The sequence below is a fragment of the Plectropomus leopardus genome, chromosome 9 (assembly GCF_026936395.1).
Source record: "Plectropomus leopardus strain MGB_pleo_1.0 chromosome 9, ASM2693639v1, whole genome shotgun sequence".
Lineage (NCBI taxonomy): Eukaryota > Metazoa > Chordata > Actinopteri > Perciformes > Serranidae > Plectropomus > Plectropomus leopardus.
The window spans coordinates 31,681,264-31,707,163 of record NC_142184.1 but is presented as its reverse complement, the minus strand read 5'-3'; the positions used below and the strand labels follow the sequence as shown (position 1 = coordinate 31,707,163).

At 38.2% G+C, this 25,900-nt stretch overlaps 1 protein-coding gene across 3 annotated transcripts; it reads right to left on the bottom strand.

Moving 5' to 3' along the window:
- Nucleotides 1-7,941: 7,941 nt before the first annotated feature.
- Nucleotides 7,942-23,693, bottom strand: LOC121947250 (protein-glutamine gamma-glutamyltransferase 2-like). Of its 3 annotated transcripts, none has more exons than XM_088082505.1 (16): nt 23,536-23,693; nt 21,491-21,685; nt 20,125-20,361; nt 19,920-20,038; nt 19,344-19,472; nt 18,993-19,170; nt 17,032-17,167; nt 16,679-16,782; nt 15,615-15,854; nt 15,460-15,501; nt 14,865-14,921; nt 12,700-12,906; nt 12,160-12,372; nt 11,390-11,550; nt 10,848-10,987; nt 7,942-9,074 (listed from the first exon to the last, which is right to left on the bottom strand). In XM_088082505.1, exons 1-16 carry the CDS (start codon nt 23,552-23,554, stop codon nt 8,918-8,920), a joined length of 2,334 nt encoding a protein of 777 aa, XP_087938631.1. In that variant the 5' UTR covers nt 23,555-23,693; the 3' UTR covers nt 7,942-8,917. The 3 variants fall into 3 exon arrangements, with proteins under 3 accessions (XP_087938631.1, XP_087938633.1, XP_042348149.2); XM_088082507.1 differs by lacking the exon at nt 23,536-23,693 and adding an exon at nt 23,289-23,452; XM_042492215.2 differs by lacking the exon at nt 14,865-14,921.
- Nucleotides 23,694-25,900: the final 2,207 nt, after the last annotated feature.

The following is a 25,900-nucleotide window of genomic DNA, read 5'->3' as shown; positions in this document are numbered from 1 at the left end:
AAAGAGAAATGAGTAAAAATAAATAAATTACAAGAAAATAACCTGAAATAAAAAAAAGTCAAAAACTAAAACAAACATGAAAATGACCTAAAAAGTGCTGAAAAAAATATCTATTTGTTATATATTTTTTTCTAATATAATTTTAAATGTAAAATCTTTCTAATTCTGAATCTAGTTTTCCGTACTTTTTGGATAATTTTCTAATAAACCCCCTTCCATTTTAAAACTAATTTTTAGGTAATTTTCTTGTCACCTTTTTCTTATTTCTTGCAATTTGTGCGATTTCTTACCCAGCTGACCATTTCTATTTTTGCCCCATCTTTTTGAAATAAATCAAATTAATTTACTTAAGTTTCAAAGGGTCTTGTAAATAGCTTGTGAAAGGTGTCTGGACAGTGCAAGAAAACTGATATCAATCCATGTTTCAAGGGGCTAATATAAATTTGGGTAACTCAGCTAATAATGACTGTGAACTCATCACTCGGTTTATAGTACACAATTCAGGACCTTACATACCAGGATTCTATTTTTAGAACTGTGCTTTAGACAAGAGCTTACACAGAAAACAGTATCAATATTACAAAATGCAAAACCCCAGATTACCTCAGTGATAATGCTTTGTTTGTTTGTTACAAATGCCAACTTATAGGGATGATATAAAACCAAAAAAGAATATGAGGTCTCAGTCTGTCCGGGTTTTCAATCTTGTATCACCACATAGAAACCACCCTGCTCTGACTAGAAATAAAATCACAATAATAGTAAACAAACAAAGGCAAAAAGGAAAAAAAAAGCTTCTCCCTGCCCTGCAGAATTTCCTGGAACAGAGTTAAAGATAGGTGTCAAAATATAAAAGCGTAAACGAAAAGTAATGTAATGATTACTTGTAATACCCTTGCCAGACTGGAGGTTCCCATTATCATTCTGGCACAGGGGGAAAAATGCTCATCTAATCAGTGTCCTAGAGGTGAAGCCTGACTTGACTTTAGCTCTGGAGGAACTTGTTGGGCTCATTAAAACCACAAAGGATCTATGAGCTGTTTGTGACTCTTGCAGAACATCATTACACATGACAGAGGATTGTGTGAAGTGGAACAGATTGCTACATTGCTGAAGTCAATGTTTCTGGTGCATGCCGCTTCCAAGGTCAAAACATGTGGCAAATCAACTCATATACTTTTTCGGTCTGTGTTCACAAGTTGTTTTACAAATTGTAAATTGTAATTGTAAATTACAAACAATTCACCGACAGAGCAAAGCAGGCATACTTTGTTGCACAACCCAAATCTTAGTAAAAACTTAACATTTTCAAGGTTTAAGTTGTAAGGTCCGTGTTGTTGTTTCTCATGATGAAGAGGATTTCAACAAAAAGTGGCACGCAGATGTGGAAGGACTGTAGCATGGCGGCCAGTAATGGCAGGTTTATTGCCACAGTCTACATCCTTTGAGTCAGATTAACTAAAATTATACAGCAGATTCCCTACCTTTCTGACATCTGAGGCCTGTAACACAAAGCGAGATTTGTGCGTAAACCAGCTATTGTTGAGGTTTTAACTCAGGTTTCCTCTATCATGAGACACAATACAACCCTAAAGGCAAGCAAGCAGCAGAAAATAGCCAGGAACCCCACAGGTACAACTCTTTATATACCAAAAGACTGACTGTGATTGACTGCAGGGTCCCAGATTCACCAACCAAAACTAGGAGGGGGAAGGAGGACCTAAAGCTAGAGAGCAGGATGGCACATATTGCTGAAACACTTTTAAACAGTTACACTTTCACTTAGCAGAAATGCAACAACATTTAAAATTTCTTGCTTTCTATAATATATGCACATGGCAACTACAGTATGGTGAGGTAAGAAGATCATGACTATAGAACATAGAAATGTATTGCTGGAGAGTTTCAAGTCCACCTTTATATACAGTCTCTGGAGTACAGCCGCTGCTCCTTTGCGTCAAAAGGGGCCAGTTGAGGTGGTTCGGGCATCTGATTAGGATGCCTCCTGGGCACTTTCCTTTAGAGGTGTTCCAGGTACGTCCTACTGGTAAGAGACCCTGAGGCACACCCAGAACACGCTGGAAGGTTTACATATCTCGTCTGGCCTGGGAACACCTTGGGGTTCCCCAGCAGGAGCTGAAAGGCGTTGCTGGAGAGAGGGACATCTGGAGAGCTTATTTAAGCCTGCTGCCCTAGTGACCCGGCCTCAGATAAGCAGACAACAACGGATGGATGGATATCATCAAAACAAGCCAGAGGCAGAGAGACAGCTGCAGCGGAACCAAAGTAGCGCACTTTTTTATTAATTAATTTTAAAAAATGCCAAATACTGGCCCTGATAATCGTCCAGGCCAATAATCTGTCAACCCGTATTATCAACTGGCTTCTGCACATCACTCAGCTACAACAGCATAATGCCGTCCGCCCAACCAGTGGGGTATCACAACACTCCAAAAGGTTCCATCCAACTACATTACAGTCTGACACTATCCGGCGGCATATCATACTGCCGCGAAAGGTGGTTTTTGGTGTCGGTATCTTACACCGAAATCACTGTCAAAACAGCAATATTTGATGACATTGGAATGAGAATAGGGTATTTCCTTGGATGCTGGATCAAGATGGAGGATCTTTGCTTGTGGCAAACGTTTGGGTAGGATCTAAAATAAGCCTCCAGTAGCTCCAGCACAGTTCATGATCAGGTTTGCTACCTAAAGTAGCTTTTGTTCAGAATGGTTTTGCACAAGAAACAACAGAATAAGGGAGCCATGACAAAGAAAAGTAGAAAGGAAAATGAGGAAACAGGAAGACAAACAAAGCAAGAAATGAGAAAGAGAAAGAGGAAGGGAGGAAGAAAGGTAGGATGAGCTGCAAAATGATGTAAGGGAAGGAGGGGTATGCAAAAGAGGAAAAAGTGATCAAGATTAAGGAGGATAGAGGTAATAAAGAGCAGCTGGATGGGAGGGGTGACAATGAGTGAATTCAAAAAGAAGGCACAAAGGAGGGGAGAGAAAGTAGGGAGGGAAGACAGATATGGGCTGAAGACAAAAGTGGGAGGAAGGAGGGATGAAAATGAGGAGGTGATTGGCACAGAGAAAGACGAACAAAGTACGGAAGGAAGAAGTGCGATCAACACAGAGGAGGCAGGGATGGATGAAGAACAGGATGGTTGAAAAGAGCGAGGGATGAAGAGAGGGAGGCCGTGACAGGGAGCCATTAATAATTTATGATAGCCTCAGCTTTTCAAAGCAGCCCAGCGGTCCCGCTCCCTGCTTTCCCTTGACGTTTAATTTGTCTGAAAATCAGCAAGCGTGGAGTCTGATTATCGTCTCCGTCTGCCAACGCCTCTGCTTCAATCTCCCTGACACCGAGGTGAGATCACAAGCTGTTCGGTACACACATGTCAGCCTGGAATCCTTTAGGTCAAAACAATCCTCGTCTAGAAGCTGCAGACATAAAGTATCTCCCGTGTAAAGCATCTCTGAACCTCTCACAGCTACCTAGAATTAAATGCCCAAATACAGACCTGAGATCTTCTATATCATTCCATTTATAAGGCCATTATATTGACAGGGAAAAGTGCAGGGCGAGCAGTAAAGTGCCCTTGTCCAAGCTCACTCAGTTTACAGGCTATCTGATAGGCCTATTCTGAACAGGGGAAGAAAAGACTCAGTCTCCTACGGTAAAGTGGTCTCTTTTTCAATGTGTCTTTTGTGCCAAAATGGCTTTTCACCCGCTGTTGATGGTTTGTATGTCATGTAGGAGAAAAACAAGCTTCCATCATGTTAGAAAACATGCGTCTGCATCGGAAAACATTTTAGGGTGGTTCAAGTTTCCCTGCTGGCTTAACAGTGTGTTACCTCACTGAAGCCTAAGCAAATTGATTTGATTTCTTGCAAAAACAATGAGCATCGATTGGAAATTACTTAAAAATTGGCAAGAAATTGGAAAAAAATTCATGTAAAATGACCTGAAATTTAGTTTTAAAAAAACAACAAAAAACTAAGATAATAAAAAAGGTAAAAAAGACTTTTGGAAAAATGCCAAAAAATAAAATAAAAAAAATCCAATAATTCTGTAACATCATTGTAACATCATTTTATAATTATGGTTATTACAACATAGTTTTTTTTTTTCAAAGTTTTTTTCTTTTTTTACCTAGCTTTTTTAAAAATATAATTTTCTTAATTTACCAATTACTTACAATTTAACATAATTATGTATGCAATTTATGTTGTGCACTGATGTCACTCTTGTGACATATTTTCATCATGTCACGTAATGAAAGTTTTAACTCTCAGACAGTGCATGCTGGGACCTCTGCTAATATGTTGATCATCTTCTTAATTTGCTAAGTTTATTGTCTTCATCCCCTCCTTGTTATAAAAGATGGCTCAATGATATGATTTCCTGCCTACATCTAGAGGAGATAAGATATTCTTTGTCTAACTCTAATTCGAAATTTGTAAAGATTTGGGGGCCCTTCGTGGATCACATCAGGCAACTGGGCGCCTAAGTTGTACACCTACTTAATGATCGCTACATTTTTGTGGCTGGAGTACTATTAATGGTCCATGTTACGTGCTTTAACTGTCTAAATTTACAGGACATTAAGTGTGTTTCTGCTTATTTGTTGTTGGTCCTGGCGGTTGAATCTGGTTTCCTGTGGCTACCTGCCTTTGCTGGATTTTTTGTGGCATTAGCATTGGGTAATACCTGCACTGTCTATCTAAGTATGCATGTACAATATATGATGTATAATGTATTATATTCTGTACATACTGGCCTTTTGTTCGGGTTGGGGGCAGGGACTCTGTGTCTCATTCTCTTTTCTTTTTATTGTGTGTTGTTTTTGTATTTTGTATATATCTAAAAACCTAAATAAAATTATTTAAAAAAAAAAAAAAAAAATTAGCTAAGTTTACTGACTTATTTAGCTCATTATTTCAACTTCAAAATACTTCAAGTCAGAAGACCATGAATTGATACATTTAGAAATAGGTGTGAAAATAAAAACTAGAAATTTAAAGCTGGATTAACTTGAAATGAATAGAAGAAGAAACTGATCTTGGGTTGTTGGAGTTGATGGTAAATGTCTTTCTACTCACTTCTGAACTCAACAGCCTTGCTCATGTCTTGACATCAACAATACAGCCACTGGTGTGCAGGGAAACATTTGGGTGTTGCACTTTGTCATTTTAGAAGCCTGGTTTATCTGACATTAAATACAAACTTACATAAAAAGTAAAATTTTAAAAAAAATGTACATTTAATTCACCAATGCATGAGACGGAAAACATAACTTTTTTAATTGAGCCTGAGACTAAATATCTAATACCCAGATTATAAAAACACAGGCAGTGCCAATTTAAAAGTGATTTTTAAAAAATAGAACCAAAGAACCACAAAAGAAATATTAAGGTATAAAAACAAAGTCATTTTCCTGGTCTCAGTAATTTAACGGTCACAGAGAGATTTTCAGAGGGAGAACACCAAAACATTGGTAGATACCCCAATGCTGCCACCTAGTGGTGTAAACGAGTTCTAGCAATACTGGAGGGTCCATGCTGAGCTGTTAAGGGGCAGTCCACTAATTTTACATATAAAGTTCAATTTACAAATGATTGGCAGCCTGAGAAAAAATACTCTGACTTGGAGGCTACACATTTTGAACAGAATGTCTATGTTGCATACTGGAGGCACAGCATTTAAAAGACCAGTCATTTGCCAGACAGGGTGGGGCAAACAAAAGTTAAAGATGCTACGGCATATGCTACGGTTTACAAAGTAACTCGTGTCAGAAAGTAAAGTCAGGATTTCTCAGCCTTTTTGGCTTTAGTTTAATTTTCTTTTTTCCCTCAGAAGTCTACAAACTTATTTACAGTGCACCTGGTGTGCCCATCTAATATGTGGAGCACAAGCTATTTTGGCTTTATTCCTATGATTTTGACACCTCAGGCAGGATCACTGGTGTTGCCACTCCAACGACAATGGCAGGAAAAGCAACTGGACCTGTTTGAAGCTGTTGGCAAGACAGACAACTGCTTCTCATTTCTAATAAACTCCTCTTTGATTCGACTCTAAGTCAGTAAGTCTAATCATTGTGATGTTATTTTGACAATGCACCTGCAGCCTGCCTGCAAGGCCTTTTAGCTGGCAGTCGGTTGCCACCCAATTACCAGTCAACTGGCAGTCTGAGCCCTTCCTCGTTGTTCCTGAGAAAGCATGTCTGGACTCCACAGTCGACACACCCATTCATTCAGAATGAGATGACACTTCACAAAAACACATAAGCCAGTTAAATACAAAGAGGTTACACAAGGGCACTTGGGCACACCAATTATATTAATATATAAATCTCCACTATCCTGAGCTGCAGAATCCCACCATCCCCATCATTTTGCTTGCTAGGAGACTTAACACTCACCATTCCATTAACATAGAAACCCATTACTCATTTCTCCAGCTATTTCCAAGAAAATAATCTTTCAAAACTAGAAATCCAAACAATGATGCAGTATCACTCATTGGATCAACTTACTCACAGCATACACCTCAATAGGAAAAATGACAGCACAGTGACAAAACAATATATCTGCCTTTAATAATACCTGGAATATTTTATATTTATCACCCATCTTAATCTCAAACATAACTAAACAAAACCAAGCCAAGCCATGTACATATCCATGACCCCTCTCTGACTAACATGCATACTCCAAATCTGATCTGTCTAGATCTGTTTACCTTAGTTCTTATTATTATAATTATTATTGCTATCATTAATATTATTATGACTACTATTATCATTATAATTATCTTATTATTATTAATATTATAACCCTTTGATGATATTAATGTTTTTTCCATCATCTTACTCACCTCCTTTTTTCTTGATCCTTTTCTATTTCTCTTCTTATTATTCTTTCTCTACTTCTCCTTATTGTTGATATTATTATTATTATTATTATTATTTATCTTTTACCTACTTTATCTACTACTTCCTACTCCCCTATTATGATTAGGATTCTAATTATACTTATTATTATTATTATTATTATTATTATTATTATTATTATTATTATTATTATTATTATTATTATTATTACATGGTGTTTTCAGTTGTTTATTTATTTATTTATTTTCTCATGGCTATGGTTGTTCACTCCATTTCTACCTCCATTGCTGTCCATTCAATACTACTACTAACTACATTCGAAGTTTTTTTACACAAAAATACATATATTGTCTGCCTCTTCTCCTCGGTTTTCTCCTTCTCTTTCCAGTTTTTCTTTGTTGTTGCTGATATTTTTCTTCTTCTTTTCATGTATGTTATTGCACTTTATCACCAATAAAAAAGTTATATTAAATAAATATATGGATTTCAGGTGTTTTTCATTCTCAGTAAAGATAATGCTATGGGTTGGAAAATAGACAATGTGGATTCTTCATATATTCAGTTCAACTAAAACACAAGAAACTTGACTCCCACACTAGGTGGAGGTAAAGACTATAACAAGGATAGAAACATGGTGCCATTGATGTTTTTCAAAACAACTTGGTACACTGGGGCTTCAGGACCCTTGGATTTCTTTGGATGAGCAGAATGGAGACATTTTGTGGTTTTCTTATGTATTTTTAACATTTGAATCCTAATCACCATTTGCTGCAATTGTTTGTTTGTCTTTTTTCCTGTGAACATCCGGCAGTGTTTTGTGTACTGTAAAACTTTACCTGACTTTCCATCAACATGAGGGTGAGTAGATAATGACTGAATTTTCATTTTTGGGTGAAGTATCTCTACAAGGTAAAATCACATGCATTGACTCACTGACCACATTGACTGCTGAGAGTCAAAGGCAACTACTGTGATGCGGGCCACCAGAGGGTGAGAGTCCTCAGTGACAAGTATGTCAAGATAATACTCAATGATCATTGTGATTAACATTACATTAACATTTTATTCATACGTCACAAAAAGATGTTGAAAAAGAATCATATCTGTTGCAAAATATACTGTGTCTATTATTCTATATATGAACATTCAGAGCAAAGAGAAATACGCATTCATTTATGAGCCAAAATTGGCCATTTTTAGGTGACAATCTAGTCCAGCCCATCTGTGTGGTAACCAGACAGAAGTACATTGTACAGACTTCATCAGCGGAGGGAGTTTACCCAGTTGTCATGGAGATGTATGCTTGTATCTCCAAGAAAATTTGATTTAAAAGACAAAATAAACCAAAAAAAAAAAAAAATACAATATTACAACCCAGAAATACTACAATCATAAACTGTGTTTCTGGGTGTAGTATAATTCAGTGGTTCCTAACTGGTCCAGCTACGGGGTTCATATTTCTCCTTAGTCATTAGTTTAATGTTGAAATTACCACATATTTAAATTTTTTCATAAAATGTAAAGAGTTGACAGAAATGGCACTTCCAAATAAAAGCTCTGTGCTGGAAATTTACTGTACCTCAAAATAAAGCGCATTTTTCACAAACATGACACGTTCACTAGTCACTTGCGGTCCATTCAGAATGAATCCTTGACCCACTTTTGGACGGCAAAACACCTGTTGGGAACCACTTGTTTAGTACACGTATGCATTTATAAGCATAATCTTGTATTAAATCACTTTTAAAGCATGACATTATGTATAGTAAAATACCAAAATATTGTATGATCCCATATAAAAAGCATAAAATTATTTACTATGGATTACTGAATAGAGACTACCTGTATACCTTTAGCAGAAAAATACAAACATGTTGTTTTGGCCTGAGATGTGTTTGCAAAAACAAATACTAAAAGAATAAAAAAAGCTTGTTGATTGCCTAAGTGCAACGTATTGTTTTGCATTGTTTTGCATTGTTTTGTTTTGTTGAAGCTTGTGGGAGGATGGACTCTTCAGGGTCATGCACGCTTGACAGAGACTTTTTGGAAGCTCCTGCAAACGACTTTGGAGCTGTTGCTGTGTGAGAAAGAGGCCTTTAGGAGTTTAGTCCCGGGTGAAGTGGCCATAATGGACACCGTCTTCTCTATCTTCTCTCCTGGCTGCATGAGAGACAGTCTGGGAGAGAGGGAGAGAGAGAGAGAGAGAGAGAAGAGAAACTTAAACTTTTCATATTTCACCTCTCACAAGCACCCATGCAGAATGTTTCCAGAGCAGCCCTGAAATAGTCTGGAGATGTAATGTTTTGCACAAGAGTTGGTAATAATATTGGACAATGAATAAAAGGGGCAATTGGCATGATATTTGATGCTCCACAGCACAAACGATCATAATATATCTGTGTGTGTGTGTGTGTGTGTGTGTGTGTGTGTGTGTGTGTGTGTGTGTGTGTGTGTGTGTGTGTGTGTGTGTGTGTGGGCGATGTTGGCGCAGTGCTGATTAATATCTCCAATTATTCAATGAATGCTTTGCCAGGTACAGAGATTTTTCCGGATCCCGGAACTAACGTTCTGCTCTTTCGCAAGCCAAAAAAGCAAATGCCAAACCCGTTTTATTGTTCCAGTATTTAGCACCGTGATGTATTACCTCTTACAGTAACTAGATGCTTCTACTGAATCTTTTCTCTAATTAGTGAGCTTATTCCTCTCTGAGGTAAAACTTTTGCTTCATTGCATGTGCCAATAAAAAGCCACCATGGCTCCAGGGGACTGAAATTGGAGAGAAATAGGACAAAACTAGGAAAAAGATGAAATTTGAAAGTTTTCAAACTTTCACTGGAAAAGTTTCTCCACTTAAAGTTTAAATTTTTTCCCATTTAAACACACCTCAATGTCATTTAGCACTCAACCGACAATACAAAACAGCAACAGCAAAATGCATACACCACTGAGACTGAGCCTTTTCAACACAGAAAAACACACAATGTTTCATGTCTGCAAACAAGAGGTAAAGACAAAGAAACCAAGTCCTTTACCAAAATAAAAGTCCAATGCAAAGAACCTGACACACTCTCACACCAAAACAAAATTCAGCATTTGTTGAAAAAGTTTTTCAAAATTGAAAATGCACACATAGTGAGATACAGACAAGTGTGTTTCAATATGCAAAGCCAAACACATTGCACAACTAGATTTAAAGACATATTTGTTCCAGTGGGTTACATTTGTTGAACCGAAAAGTTAAACCATGTCACTGCATGCTAAAGCCTGAGTTAAGAAAAAAAAAATCTGAATAATACATGAATGTGAACTATGCTGTCTTTTTTATTATGTTTTTTAAATCTCTTGTCTTACATGGTTTTTCTATGGCTATCACCACTACATTCAATTATTAAATTATCGACACTTTTTCACATATATTTAAACAACATTGTGCTATAGCCTGCAAACCATTTGCTGTCTCCTTTTTTTAATCTGCACTCCCACATTTAAAATGTAATACTTGCACAACCAGCTTTGCCAATACAGAAAATAACTTTTCATTTAAAATAAGGATAGAAAAAAAGGAGGGGACCATTGCATTAATATGTTCTTAAGTTTAACCCTGAGCGTGATGGCGCCTTACTCTCCTCACAGAGCTACAAAACCACATTTGGCCAAACCAACATTATGTCCCTGCTGCTCCAAAAACACACCTGACAGCATTCCCAGACTGCATTCCCCAGACACCTTAACCACAAACAGTTGTATCCTCCCAGCTCAAACACGACAGAAGATTCATTTAAAATGTCTGTAATGTGACTTCAGTACTGATTTTTTTCTTTCTTGATTTACTTTTTTAAAATTTTTTTTTACAACAACTCTGTTGTCCAATGGAGCTGTGCAACCAGAAGCATCACTTGAGAATGGCGATTTATTGTGTTTTTTGAAGTATAACTGCAAACAGACTCACCTGGCTTCATGTTTGCCCTTTAACAATCCAGAGCCCTCCACAGTCAGCACAGCTCCACTCAGAGATTTGGTGAATTTGTTGATGAAGAACACCCGGGCTGTGTGCTCCTTCTTCATCTGGATGCTGTCCCCTCCTTCGATCTTTAGAAAAGTCACAGTAGCATTATAAAAGAAATGGCTAAATTAAGATTTTGTCCATGGTAATTCATGCTCAATGTCATTTTTCCCTGTCCCCTGTGTCCATCTACCACAGCTGTGTGTTACTATCTTGGTTAGTTCCTCGTGTATATATACCTGTGTTTTCCCTTTGTTTTTCCCTGTGATTCTATCCTATGTTCTCCTATAAAGAGGAGTGATTGGTGCTGAATTCTTCTTTGATATGAATTTCTGTCTTTGCTCTTTATTAAAATAGTTTCATCCTGTCAAGGATGGATCTCAACTCTCAGGAGACAGAAGATCAAAGTGAACAACAACATGTAAGACAGACAGGACCACATCATGCATTTGTCAGCTGAAGAGGAAGGAGGCTGGATGCTGCTGTACCTCGATGTTAATCTGTGGTGATTTTATGTTGAACTCCTGCATGTCCAGGACCCTTTCTTTGGTCGTCACATCCTTTATCACCACTGCCAAGTTCACAATGTCATCGCCTGTCACGACCGACTCGTAAGCAGAAGGAGGGATTTTGTGGGTGAGCTTCAGAACTGTGGAGCATGTAAAGGATGTGAAAAACTGAACATGAGAGAGGCAAATCAAATTGAAGTTTAAAACAAACCCACTAGTTTGTTTTACTGTCCGGTAGAGGTTGAATTTATCAAACAGAAAGAGAACGGTGACAAAACCAATGTGTGCTAAAAATTACACGGCATTAAAGGTATATAAACACAAAATGACCATTTATATATTAATTATTTATGTCGTGTTACCTTGAATTTGCAAAGACAAACTTTTTTCTTGTGCGCCTGTGGCGAACGCAGAATCAAATAACGGCAAACATAATTGAATAATTAAAATAATGGGGGGTCACATATAACAACAGCTAAACTTTATTAAACACCTTTTTAAAAAATCTCACACAACTCATCCAGCATAATCCAAGTCTCATTTATCCAGTCATGATTATTACTTCAATTAATTAACAAAGTTGGCCTTTTTTTGGATTCTTAGTTGTTTTTTTCTTCAAAAATTCAAGGTAACATGGCATAAATTACTGACACATAAATGGTACTTTTTGTTTATGAAGTATTCCTTTAAATGAGGTTGTCCAACTATAGTGACATTTACTGCACACGTTCATACCGTCCTGTCCTCACCTTTGCCCGGCTGTATGCGCACTTCTTTGTGTGTCTTCCAGAAGGTCTCCTGCGGGTTGCTGTTGTAATCCTTCAGCTGAGCATTCAGGAATTCCACGAGGACTCTGGGGCTGCCTGACTGGTTTGTGACCATCACACTCACTTCAATGCTCTCACCCAATGATGGCATCCCCTCTATCTTTAGGGACACATCCAAACTGGATGACGGTCCTCCTGGGGATAACAGGGAGAGATGTGTGTGTTGTTTTAAATAGCTACCAGATAAACCGATTTAAGAAAAGGTCGCTTTTGTTACAGGTGAAAGATAAACTACTGCTATTAGTGCAAGCTGTACATATTTATGACAGTTTTAGTCCATGAACACATTGCCTTTTGAGTTTGACTAAACACTATATGGCCAAAAGTGTAGACATTCCTTCAAAAGCGTGTTTAGATTTAAAAAATCAAAGCTGATCAAAAAATGAAAATTTTCCCACACTGTTACTGCTACTAAGCATATTAGTACTAATTAGCACATACACTGCCAGAGATTGTGCTTACCTTCTTCACCTGGAGGGGAGAGTGGACCAGATTGGCTACACAGAATCATTTCAGGGGACTGTGGACCAGCACTTCTAACGCACATCGCTGCAGGAAACTGTGGACCAGTATTTCCAAACTCAGGCATTTCAGGGGACTGTGGACCAGCACTTCTAACGCACATCGCTGCAGGAAACTGTGGACCAGTATTTCCAGTGCACTCCATTGCTGTAAAAGTGAGAGAAATTTTGCCATTAAAAAAAAGCATCAAAGCTTACTACTTACTAGCTTTTAGTAGTTATGGTGGCCTTGGAAACTGAACCTCGCTATGACAGTGTTAGTGCTTTCTCTGGCAAACACCTAAATTTACCCTCTTGCATTTGAAGGCAAAATAGTGAGTTCACATATATTTTGTGACAGAATTACCCCTTTTCCACCACAATTAGCAAGTATGTGCAGGTTTTTTAAATGCAGGAAAACCCGCTAAAATAGGCAACAAACTCCTTTTTCAAACTCCAATTTTCAGTAGACCAAAGCTGTGTATCTGGCTCTACAGAAGACAATTATGCCTTTGTGTTTGTTTGCTTTTTTCCCACTGATGTTTCATGTTCGGTGTCACAAACACAGTGGAAAACAGGTCAGTAAACATTGGAAAGCACCATGGAGGCCAGTGACTATATTACTGTGCTTACTTTGTTTTTTATCTGTTACATATTCAGTCTCTTTTTCAAACTTGGTGGAAACTAATTTGGAGAAAGACAGACAGATTTCATGGCGCGTTAATGCATTGCACCAGCAAAAAAGGGACCTATTGCAGCAAAATCCTGTTTGGACCCTACATAACATGCCCCTACAAACGGTGTCCATCACCAACACAAGACAAACGCAACATGGTTGCTTGAACCCTGCTACAATGCCACGTACTAAATAAATATAAGGCCAAATGCAACAATGATTCACTTATTGCATTCACTTTATTCATTATACATTGTGATGTCCCCTGCGGTTTCTCAGCCCTGCCTGCAGGATCTGCTAGTAACTTCTCTTATGAGTAGTTAATCAGTGTTTCTGGGAGCACCTGGTCCCAGTACTCCACTTTATAAGCTGAGTCAACGATTATCTCTGTCTCTTCTCCAGCAGGCACCCCTCCCTGATGATGTGGCCCTTCTGTTGCTTTTTAAATCTGTTCATATAATTTGCACACCATACAACATCCCACACATCGCATAACCACTCACACAACATATCTTACAATACTGATCTACTGATAATCACATCCCATTCAATTTATTTTGGATTATGTTATATTTCAACTTCATTTAAAATTTAAATTTAAATAAATCCCTTTGATTACTAAGTTGTTTTGGTGCGTCTCTCCGCTTTGTCATGGCCCAAGAGCCATGTTATGATCATGAGAAGTAAACCTTACCCTAACCTTAACCTTAGCCTAACGTGGTGAAACCATGGTACAAACTGAAGCCCGATACCATCGCTGCGGACGGGCATGTATTTTTTTGGTACTCCAATGATGTGATAAAGCATCAACTTATCAAATGTATTTGTATCTAACTGTGGTGTTGTGTTATTTATTTAAGTTAGCTGACATTAGGCCAGCTCTATTTACACTGTGGTGCACTTGAGTGGTGAAATGCGATGTTAAAAATGGGGCTCAGACATTGATCAGAGGCACAAATCATTTTTGACCAGCTACAAAACAAGATGACATCCAGTTGATGCACTTTGTGGCAAGTAGCAGACACACATGAGCCTGTGACGGCGTAACTACATTAACGAACGCTTGAGCAACTCTTCAATGGCAGCTATTGTCGCTTGTTGTGTGAACGCAGTATAACACCTCATAGCTAGCTAAACGCTAACTTAGCATTTTCCTCAGAGCTTCCACTTCCAGGCCGAGGGGTGAAGGTGGCTGACTGTGTAGCTATGGTCACACTGCTGCTCCATCAGCAGCTATACCTATTTAGGCAAATTGGGCAAACTTTGCACTTCCACACAGGTTTCACGTTTCTGTCAATGTCAAAATGACACAGCCAGTTACTACCTGACTACTGCAGAGTCGTTTCACCCTGGAATGAATGCTGATTGTTACCTTTCACACTAAAGACAAAAGCCAGATGTTAGTGGGTGTTGGTGTTTTTGTTTTTTTATCCAGTGGGAAAGGTACTTACTTGATCCCATTTTCGGTATTCTGGAATCATCATAAGAACCTCTAGTGGTCCTTCCACCTAAAGGGAGAGAGACTTTGTCATGAAAAAAGCGGTGGTATCACATTTATCCCCTTATCAGACCACAAGAGGCCAACAGAAAAGTGCGGGTTGGCTTTTCTGGCTAACCAAAAACACCAGTGACAATCTGCATCATAATATATATTGACTTTCCAGCCACGGGGCATAAGATGCACCAGCTGTAGATCAGGAGAACAGTGTAAAGCCATTGGCATTGAGTGTTGCATACAAAAAGGTGTGCAGGTGACAAACAGGGACCCACTTGTCAAAAAATGTCTCAATAGCACTACTAGAGGTCAAAAACTCCAGGGGTGACCTACAAGTTGCAAAACAGCATCCATTTTAAAGTATTTGTATGCAAAAAAATGCTTTGTTACACAGCCACTGGAAACCGCACATATTCACTGGCCCTTTGACTGCTAGCTGTCCCAGTGCAAAAGGACAGAAAATCGGGAGAAAAATGTTAAAATGTGGAGAACAAAGATGGGTGTCCTCAACAGGGTGGTGGGTAAAGATGCTTTATCTCAAAACCACTGACCTCTCATGACTGAGTTTCTGCCAGTGGTTGTTGGTTTCCTTTCTGGAAGGGAAAGAATATAAGGAAAAAAACTTTATCACACATGTGGAGAACAAAGACAGAAAACATTAGACAAATTGCCTTCTTTTTAAAGTAGAAATACTGTCTGGTCTTACTTTTCTTCATCTTATAAATCTGTGTCAGATTCTCTGGGGTGTCTGAGTTGATACTCTTGGTGTAGATCAGCTGTCCCACGCACTTGCTGTCCACCCTCCGCCCCACCACCAGTCCTTTGCGCACGATCAGCCTTATGACGTCAGCGTCAACAGAGGCATAGATGAATGGCGCATCATAGGGGGCACGGAGGCAACGTTGCTGGATGGCAACTACTGGGCAAGGGCCACAGCAAAATATCCCTGCAGAGAAAGACGTTTTTTATCGTTACATTGTAGCTTGTTATCATTCAAGCAATATCACACCAGAGGGAGTGCTGTTGTACTGTATATCATCACAGCTGTGATTCGGTCGTAGGCTTAAGGTTGCAGCAGTAATATGACAGTTGTACGGGCGCCATTTATTAGTTAACAGATATAAGTGACAACAGATTATGATTTGTTTTTTTATTTAATCTTTTTTTTGACTTTGCCAACATAAACAGTTCTGCACACTAGCTTGCTCCTTTCTGGTGTAAGCTAGGTCTACATGTTATGCGCAGACCAGCTGCTTAGTATAATGAGCCTGTCTGCGTGTTTCCAGTGAAATAAAAGACTGTTAAAAGTCACTTCAGCAGCCTGTGTGACTCAGATGAGTTAGTTTGATCAAACAGTACATCGATCCAGCATGTGTATACTCACTGCCGTGATCTCCGTCGCCTCAGACAGTGTGTATATGGCGGTTGTGGTTGGTGTAAGACCAGTGTGTCCCTGCCTCACTAGACATTCTGGTAACATTGTTGACAGCTGGTTTACTCCCAGTGAACGGCGGTTCACCAAAAGTTGGCTGTCACAGCTGTGACAAGTCAAAATGCTTGCTTACTAACTGTTGTATAATCACAAATAAATCACATTATCCAGTATTTTCCATTTTCTGTGCTGTTTACTTCAGAAAAAAATCTTCACCTTCAGTTTTGATCAGGTATTTCTAGCAAAGTATGTGATTTCTGTTTACATTTGAAAATGTTAAATTGAAAATTGAAAATCCAAACGCTGGTTACTAAAACCCACTTTGTGCTTGGACCCACCTGCACTCTTTTCCTGGGGGGTCGGGTCCACAACCTGCCAGCCATCAAATCCTGCACCGAGGTCTGGTCTCTTCATCCAGCACTCAGTCCACACATGGAAGTTCCTGCAGGAGGACGCACAGATATGGATGGATGCAAATACACATATACAGGCCCTTTTAACAAATGATTGTGCATACACAAATACACATGGACATGCATGTACAGACAAATAATATGCATGGATTCATTAGGTCAATGTTAAAAATGACAAAAATATACTGAAAAATGTGGGTTTGGTCAAATCACCCTAATGGCTAAACAAGTAAAAAAACAAACTGCCATCTTTGTTGTTGAGAAAAAGAGACACCAACCAAATGCTGTCCTTTGACATGTTGAGCTTTTCCCCTGTGCTGGAGTAATATTCTTCGATTGTCGTGTTGCCATTGCCATCATGGGCTGCGTTAAAGACTGTCACCACCCTGCAGGGAATCCCCAACACTCTCATCACTGGGGGAAAAAAGAGTTAGACAGGATACTGAAATCATCTCTGTTCACAAATTAAGGACTTAAATGTAAAATCTGTTTGGTAAAAAAATAGAAAAAAAATGAATGAAGTAGTGATGAAGATGGTATTTTAAACATCATCCACACAAAATGCAAAAACATTCAAACAAAAAACTCCAAAACATATTTCCTCTCCTCCCCCTAATGGCCATGCAGGTACAAAGTTTTGGTTCATTAATTTTTTTTTTTTTTACCACAGAGAACTGTTGAACTGGCAATATCATTATGTATCCAACAGACAGGATTAGCATTACACAGTGAGGTAGGGGATAAAATATCCACTGTGGTCCTTGGTAATTTAACTCATCGTTTCAGAGGCCAACTTTTAGGATGTGTGTGTACTATATGTATAAACTACTATATGTATAAAAACATTTGTGACATCCCGCAGAGGAAATAAATTAAAGTATGGCTCTAAAACTCTAAAATACAAGGCTGACATTCCACATGAGATTTAAATTAAAGGAAGGCCAGCCAGATCACAGAAGAGGCATCAATCAAGTCCCTGAAGGAAATTGTAGAAAATTGCTCAAGTAAAATTGGGCAGATGTGAGATGGCTCAGTATGGGAGGTAAGGGGGGCAGGAGAAACAGCTGATGCTCTTATGCTTTATTTTCTCAACAAAATAAAGGACAAAAGATTTTCACAATCATTCACCAAGAGTGAGGAAATGGTGGGGTGTGGTACATTTACAAGGTGGTCAATAGTATTAAAAAAGAAACATCGGATAATGTTTGTTTGTGGAAGTGAGATTACTAAAATAAGCAGCTCGAGCATCCTTAATTTTTGGATTCAACGCGGTCATTAAGTCTTTTATAACTCATATAAAAGGACAAGCAGTCCTGTGGTCTTCTCCCTCCACTCTGCTTGTCTACATTCTCTTCTCACAGAGCGGATGTCATCATTTATCCAGAGAGATTAAATGGTTTGAGACAAAGATTTGGATTTTGAGAGGACATATATCATTAGCACATATATCATTACACTGGTTAACAATGTCATCAAATGTGCAAAGATGATGACCAGCATCTTTGCACATTTGATGACCTTATCATGTTTGATAACTGCAGCAGCAAAGAAATCAGAGAACTCAGATAAACAACATATTCTACAACTATAGCTTATTTTTTTTTACTGCCCACTCCCACCCACTGCAAAGTTAAAGCCGTGCTGAAGCCATGTCCTTTAGTCCGCTATTCCTCCAGAAGAAAAAAATAAATATTTTAGACCAATGGAAGCATCACTGTTGCAGTCTAAAACAAGGTTTAGGTGGGTTTAGCTGATCCTGTTAGGTACTTTAAGAAACTGAAACCTTTCATAACTGTCTTACTCTTTTTCAATTCAAATACAATGAGGTGCAAAGAAAGTGCTTTACTCTGGAGAAAGCTCAGCAACACTTAAATGCAACTCATGATTTTAGCATAATGCACTCTTGTGTCCTAATTATTAAAGGTTGGCTGAAGCAAAATCAGAGATGTGAGCATTATTAACTTACAGTTGAGTGTTGTTAGTGTATGAAACCATGATATTTGTGTTGTTTTACTGTATCTGTTATTGTATTTACACTATTGTATGTAATCTTGATATCTTCTTTTTTTTCTTACTAAGTCTTACTAGAGACAGGAGATGGAAACTAGCAATGGCTATAATTTCTATATGTGAACCATCAGTTCCGACAGCTTGTTTGTAACAGGCTGAAGTTGCACTATGTTAATTTGCATCATCCCTATCAAATAAACTATATAAATAAATACATTATTCAAAGTACCTGTGCAGAGGACAGACGCAAAGACCCAGCACTGTCCAAAGCACACGGGCTTGCATTTGGATGAGACCCATTGCTGAAGGATGTCAGCGCTGCTGCTCCACTCTGTAGGAGAGACGCCACCTTCATAGCTGCCCTGCCACTTCCCCTGCAGAATTCCCAGGTCATCATTACAGTTCACCTTGGACAGGAGGAGACACATTACTGACTTTTCTTTCTTTCTTCACTGTGAAGCTGCAAAGAATTGCTCTTCAATAAAGCACAGTCATGTTATTGGCAATATTAATGAAGGATTGGCAGGAGAGAGAATGCATATTCATTGCACATACAGTATGTGTGAGTGTTTTCTCTCACCATAGCGCAGATCACTCTGCTGAGGTAAACGGGGTCTGATCGTAGGATGTAGTCATTGTTCTTGTCCTTGAGGTGCTGGGGGCTGACCTGCAGGAGCGTCAGACATGCCTCCAGGACTCCAGGCTCATACTGCACACACAGAAACACAACAGATTATCTCTGCTTCTGTCTATTGCTGTTCTTTGTTGCTAATGCTGCTCTGCATGTTCAGTTGTGTGTTGTAGCTTCATGCTGCATGCACGGCTGTGTTAAAATGCTAAATGTTATTTTGTACCGGTGTCCTGCTGTTTTTTTGTTGCTTCGCATGGCTTGTGTCCTGTTTTGGGAGCTGTTAGCTGTCTCTATGATCCTGCTGCTATTGTTATGTAATTATGTAATCATTTTATAGGTTTCAAAACATCTTGTCAAAGGACTACAGTTGAAAATTAGCCAGATGGCTAACGCTGACACATTTACAGACATATTGATTAATGTGTGTTGTCCTTACAAATAAAATGAATGTAGCTGTACTGTAATCTTAGTTGTGATTATAAATCATACATTCACAACAGCTGCATGTCGCAGAGTGTCACATACCTGACCAAAGGACCAGGGCCGGCTAGTCATGTTAAGATGGGTGCCCATGTACACCTGCCCGTAATCACTTTTGATGTACTCTTCTATTTGGGCATCCATTGGCATGTACACTGGATCATCTGAAAGGCAGTGGTGTGGAATGACTTCTACAACAACAAAACAGCAGAAATTGTAGACGAAAACAGGAAGAAGTACATGGACCCACCAGCCAGCCAAGGGTTGCAGAGCAGCACAAAGTTCCCTAATCTGTAGCTCCTTCTGCTCTGGTAGGTCATGATGTGGAGTAGGAGGTGGTACATTGCCACTGAGGACTGAACAGGGGAGCAGACGTAGATGGTGACAGAGTGATGATGCATGTCGCCTGGGTAGATTTTGGCTGACCAGTTTTCAGGGTCAGATGGCTCATCAGAGAACTGAACCGGGATAGTCTCCGACAGACCGCCTGTAAGGTGAAAGAAAACAGCTGCAGTTTATCTTAAGTGACTATGTATCTTTTTTTTTTAGTAAAAAATGGCATAATTTCCCTCTTATATATTATTATGATGTCACAGTGAAGTTGATCTTTGATCTTTTGGATAGAAACTTTCATTTTTCATCATTTTATCCTATTAGACATTTGTGTGAGGTTTTGTCGTAATTAGCGTTTGAATTATGGCTCAAAAGATGTTTTGCGAGATCATAGTGACCTTGACCTTTGACCTCTGACCACAAAATCATTTTCATTCTTTGGTCCAAGTTACATTTACATTTGAGTAAAATTCCTCTAGGAGTTCTTGAGATATCCAGTTTACGAAAATGAGGCGGACGCAAAGTCACAGTGACCTTTGACTGCCAACATCTAATAAGTTCACTGCTGAGTCCAAGTGGACGATTGTGCTGCTCAGCCGCAAAAAAAAAAAAATAAAGTCTTTCTTTGACATAAAGACCCATTGTTGCAAGTGCCAGTTCACTGCATTTTCACAATTGTGCCAAATTTGAAAAAATACCCTCAAGGTGTTTCTGAGACATCATATTCGTGAGAATGAGACAGACATCCTGACAAGATAATGTCTCCTGCTATGGCGATCATGGGTGCGGAGGCATAATGAAATACATAATTGCTCAGTTCAAAAACAATTGAAGTTACAGTCTCACTTTAAGCCTGTAGTAATGGTAAAAGTACTTGCATTTGTACAGGACACCACAAGGTGCTTTTTACACTACATTACACAATTATCCATTTACACACACACAAGTGTATTATTACGTATAATTTAAGAAGCACTTTGTTTTTTATTTTGGCCTTTATGCTTGTAACAAAAAGCAAAAAAAGCACATTGTAACACTGCTATATGTTATATACATTTTATTATTACTATTTTTAGTTGTACTATTTTTCTAATTATTCTGGCTCTACCGGCCAAGTAAGGCTGCAACACCCGAGTGTACTGGATCGAGCACAGGTGCTTTTTATATATATATATATATATCTATATATAATTTTTCATGTAAGAGTATAAATGTTGTTTTTTTCTTTCATAAATTAAACGTTCTTGCTTTAAATATTAGTGGACTCAATCCATCTTAGCTACCTAGCCAGACCTCCAGGATCAGGCACTCTCTGTGAGGGTTCCATGGCCGGCCACGAAAGTGCAGAGTCACTTTGAACGGTTTCCCTCGTCGCAGCACCAGGTGCTTTTCGCTGAGCCCCTCTGTCTCATGGGAACTGTGGTTTTCATTAAACTCGAAGTTGACAAACTTCAGTTGGCAGGTGCTGCTGTGAGTGCCTGGAAAAACAAATGATGCATTATAAAAAAAAAAAAACAACACAAAGGACAAACACTGCTCTCAGTGGAACGGGAGCTGGAGATAAAGGAGGAAGGAAGAGTGCAGTTTCAGAGATGAAGTTCAGAGAAGCCAGCCACATGTTTAAAACACGTTAATGTCACGTTTAAAAAGTGCACTCCTCACACTGGGCCGCATGCAGCAACATACTGACAACCCACTGATCATAAGTCACCTGTTAGCACAGGTAACGCCCCCTAACAGCAACATAAGTGCAGGTTTCGTGCCGTGTGCAAAGACTCTGACGCATGGTCAAGACTGCAGACAGGACACCAAAACAGCTGTAAGAGGAAGAACTTCTGTAGTAGTGAAAGTGACGTACGGCTGCTGTAAAATTAACTTAAAGTAAATGTGATTTCAAGGAAACGTTTTGACAAAAGTACACACACAAAAAGGTTTAAATAAATTAAAAATTAAAAATTACATTAAATATAAATTAAAATAATACCCCTTCATCGAGATTTTACCTGTGGAGCTCTCTGTTAGGATGAATGGTGCAGGGCATGTTGTGCTTGAGGCAAAGGAGGAGGCATTAAATTTAGCTAGAAATTTAATATGAATTCGTATTCATACTTTTTTTAAATTGATAAATGTAATCATTTATTTTAAATGCACGTGCAAGAATACATACATTTTCTATAGGAAGCTGGAACCATGACATGTCTTTTGCATGAAAAATGACTCACAAGATTATAAAAAATAGTTGCCAATTTATTCCCTAATTAATCAGCTAATTCTTTCAGCAGCACTTTTATACTTTTATATGTTTGTATGTAAAACGTAATTCATAAAGTAGTTTTCTAATAATAGTCGTGAATTATATTTATATTTTTCTCTCAAGTGTAGTGGAGTAGAAGTGGAAAGTGGCATGAGATTAAAATGCTCAAGTAATGTAAAAGTAACCTCAGATTTGTACTTAAGTACAGTACTTGAGTAAATATACTCAGCTAAATTACACCACTGGTCTGCAGAGGGACCCATAGTGACTGAAATTGCAGTAATATGGATCAATAGATCGAGTATAGTAGTATCTCTTTAGCCCTGAACTTCAATAATCCAGTCAATGAAAATTCTCTAAAACCTCAACTAAATTTGATTAAATTATATTCCTGCATTTTTAAATGTTCCTCACATATAAAACATATTTTTCCTTGTGTTGGACAACAATTTGTGGACTGTGAAAACGAGATGTTCTTCTCTTATCTTGGTACGATTACTCATAACATGTTCTCTTACCTAAGAGAAAAACAAAAATAAGAAAACTGTGAATCCCAAAGATTCTAATACGATAGGTAGGTATTAGGTACAAAGGTATTAACACGATAAGAACAAATACGAGCAAAAATAAGATAAAAAGTGTTCTCAGGTACCTTTTTGCATGAAGCCCACTGTGTCGTATTACTCATCTTTGCGCAAACACTCCTAACTTTACAGCCTGTCATTGTAAATTTATTAGCATCTCAGTAACAGAAATACTTCTGAGGTCAACCACTTGTTTAAGTTTAAGAAATATACAGACTCTTCAGGAGAATATAAGTCACTTACATTTTACTTATGTTGAAATAATATCCGCATGTGATAAATCTGATCTGGTACAGGTGAATATGTTTGTTTGAAAGCATCTTGCCCAACCAGAAATGCGATGAATGTTTCGATTATCATTCCTGAGGTGTTACATCAGTACTCCCAAACAAAACTTGTCTGTCGTTTGAAAGAAGTCAAAAGTATGCACATACATATTTATTCTAGCAAAGGAGCTTAAAGTGAGGCATGATTTCCAGAGCAAACTCACCTCTGCTGTTGTATGTCATGTCTTGCCTGTAGTCTGTGGTCTGACAGCAGGAGTGACGGGTGACTGAAGAAAAGACAGCAGGCTCCTCCTCCTCCACAGGGCGCTGATGAGAATCTCACTTGCCCTCTCTGTCGTTGGCATCCACAGTGGGTGTGGAACTTTCTCTGGAAACAAGACAACTATTCGGATTACATGAGTTCTTGTGAACTCATTAATGCAGGTGCTAAAATAACGGAAGAAATGTCAACATTCATATTTCGAAATACTCAGTGTTGTGCACTCAGATCGACATGATGACATGTAGAGATGAGTGAGGTACTGTTCCCTAATGAGGACAGACAGCTTCATGCCTGTTAATTAAGCAATAATACTACTACTAACACTAATAACACTTAATAATACTAAAATTATAATTATCTAGCACTTTTCATTCATGGAATGCAGCTCAAAGTGCTTCACAGAGATAAAAAAGAGATACATGAAGCCATAAAAAAGAACATAGCATTATAGTATGCAAATGATAATAATCAGAAGGTAAGAATAAACATACAAAAACACTACAATATTTATCAGAGACAACAGATCAATAAATGAACAAGTAATGTCTTGAAAATTAGCCATTGTGCTTCTAATCTGTCATTAAGAATTGTTCTATATCATAATGAGCTCATGTTTAGTCGTTGAATAACTCAAAATAAGCTCATTATAATGACATGTTAAGTTTATACATTATGAGTTAACTTTTTCAGATCAGTAGAGGAGCTTAAAAGGCAGGAAGTTTCATTTATTGTCTTTTTTTTTCCACACTCAACTGGCCAACTCATGTCAATCAGCAGCATACATGCTTAGTAAGCACATGCTTTTGTTCAAGAAATAAATTTTTTGATTTCCTTCCCAGACTAACTGACAATTTGTCTTTCTAGGCAAGTATGTGTGTGGGACGAAACCACCCCATGCACACATGCGTGCACATGACTCACCCACACACTGATACTCATCTCACTCTCCCTTTTTTCTTAGTCATCCAACATCGTAACAACATTTTTGTGCCATCATCTGCACACAGAGGTCCAAAAAAACCAATATAACTAATAAAAAGCATACAGACAATTGTGAATGTGGTTTCCCACTTAAGCGGTAGCAATCTGGGGGAAAAAACATAAAACAGGAAAACTATTTGATACCTTGAAATAAAATTAAAAAAAGCTTGATTGCAGAGCTCGATTAGAAAAAGTGCCAACCTGGAGCCGAGAGAAAGTTATCTCAGCTAATGGTAGCTGTGACATATTTGTTTAACATGCCAAATAACATAGGAGAACAAAACAAAATGTAATCAAGAAAAACAACACCAGGATGCACATCGGACAATTTAGTAAACAAACCAAAGTATTTCATGTCTGAAAAGGAGCAGGAGGAAGTGTATGCTATCCCTTTCTAATCAATTTTATAATTTAAAAAAAGAGCTCATTTTAAAAGTGAATATTCCCAATTTCTGCCCCAATATTCACCATACACACCTTGATCTCATCAAACAAGAATTAAGACAAAACAAGAAGAGATCACTCTGAGTAAACAAGTAAATACACACACACACACACACACATCACAGAACAAAGAAAACACATCAATACAGAAAACAAAGTCACACGATCAAAAGCAGCCTGTCTTGTATAATGTCTTTGTTTCCCTCTCTGCTCATATCCCTTCAATATGTTGTTCATGTTTAAATTGGTGAAATGTTCCATGTTTTCACTTCCACACTACAGCTGTTCCATTATCATAGAAAAAAGAGCGGAAAAGCGCCAACTTGTTGGGAAGGGAGGGAAAAACTGGATTTACTTCTTTAAATCCTTTAGGTTATGAAAAAGACCTCATTTTTCTTCCAAGCGTTTTATAGCCTCAATTCTTAATGTGCCGTGTGTTACCAAGAATTACTTCATAATACTAAAAAATTCAGACTGTTTGCTTTTTAATTCCCAGCATTTACTTGTTCGTTTTTTCCCGATACTACTATCTGATATCATAAAATTACTTTTGATACTTAAGTACATTAAATATCAGATACTTAAAGACTTTTACTGGTATGATGACTTTAACTTCTACTTACATATTCTGTTCAGAAGTCTGTACTTTTACTCAGGACTGGCTTTCAGGTATTCCGTCCAACACTGAGTCTTGCCCTGTATTTGCTTTCCAGGCAGGAACGCAACTTTTCACAGATAAGTTGTTGCAAAAAGCAAAATATGTTGGATTTGTGTAAATATGTTTTTAATTTTTTTTTTGGGGGGGGGGATGACCAAAAAATAATATGCCAGCCGTCCTGCAGTAACTCTGAGGATCCCCTAGGGGTGTTGGACCCCCTGTT

Bases quoted from the DNA above. Each gene is read 5' to 3' on its own strand.
- LOC121947250 (XM_088082505.1), bottom strand. The intron at 20,362-21,490 runs GTAGCTAAGATG...TTCACCTTACAG, and splicing joins GATCCTGGAGGTCTGGCTAG to GCGGTCTGTCGGAGACTATC. The intron at 15,855-16,678 runs GTGGGTCCAAGC...CTTTCTCTGCAG, and splicing joins CCCCCAGGAAAAGAGTGCAG to GGATATTTTGCTGTGGCCCT.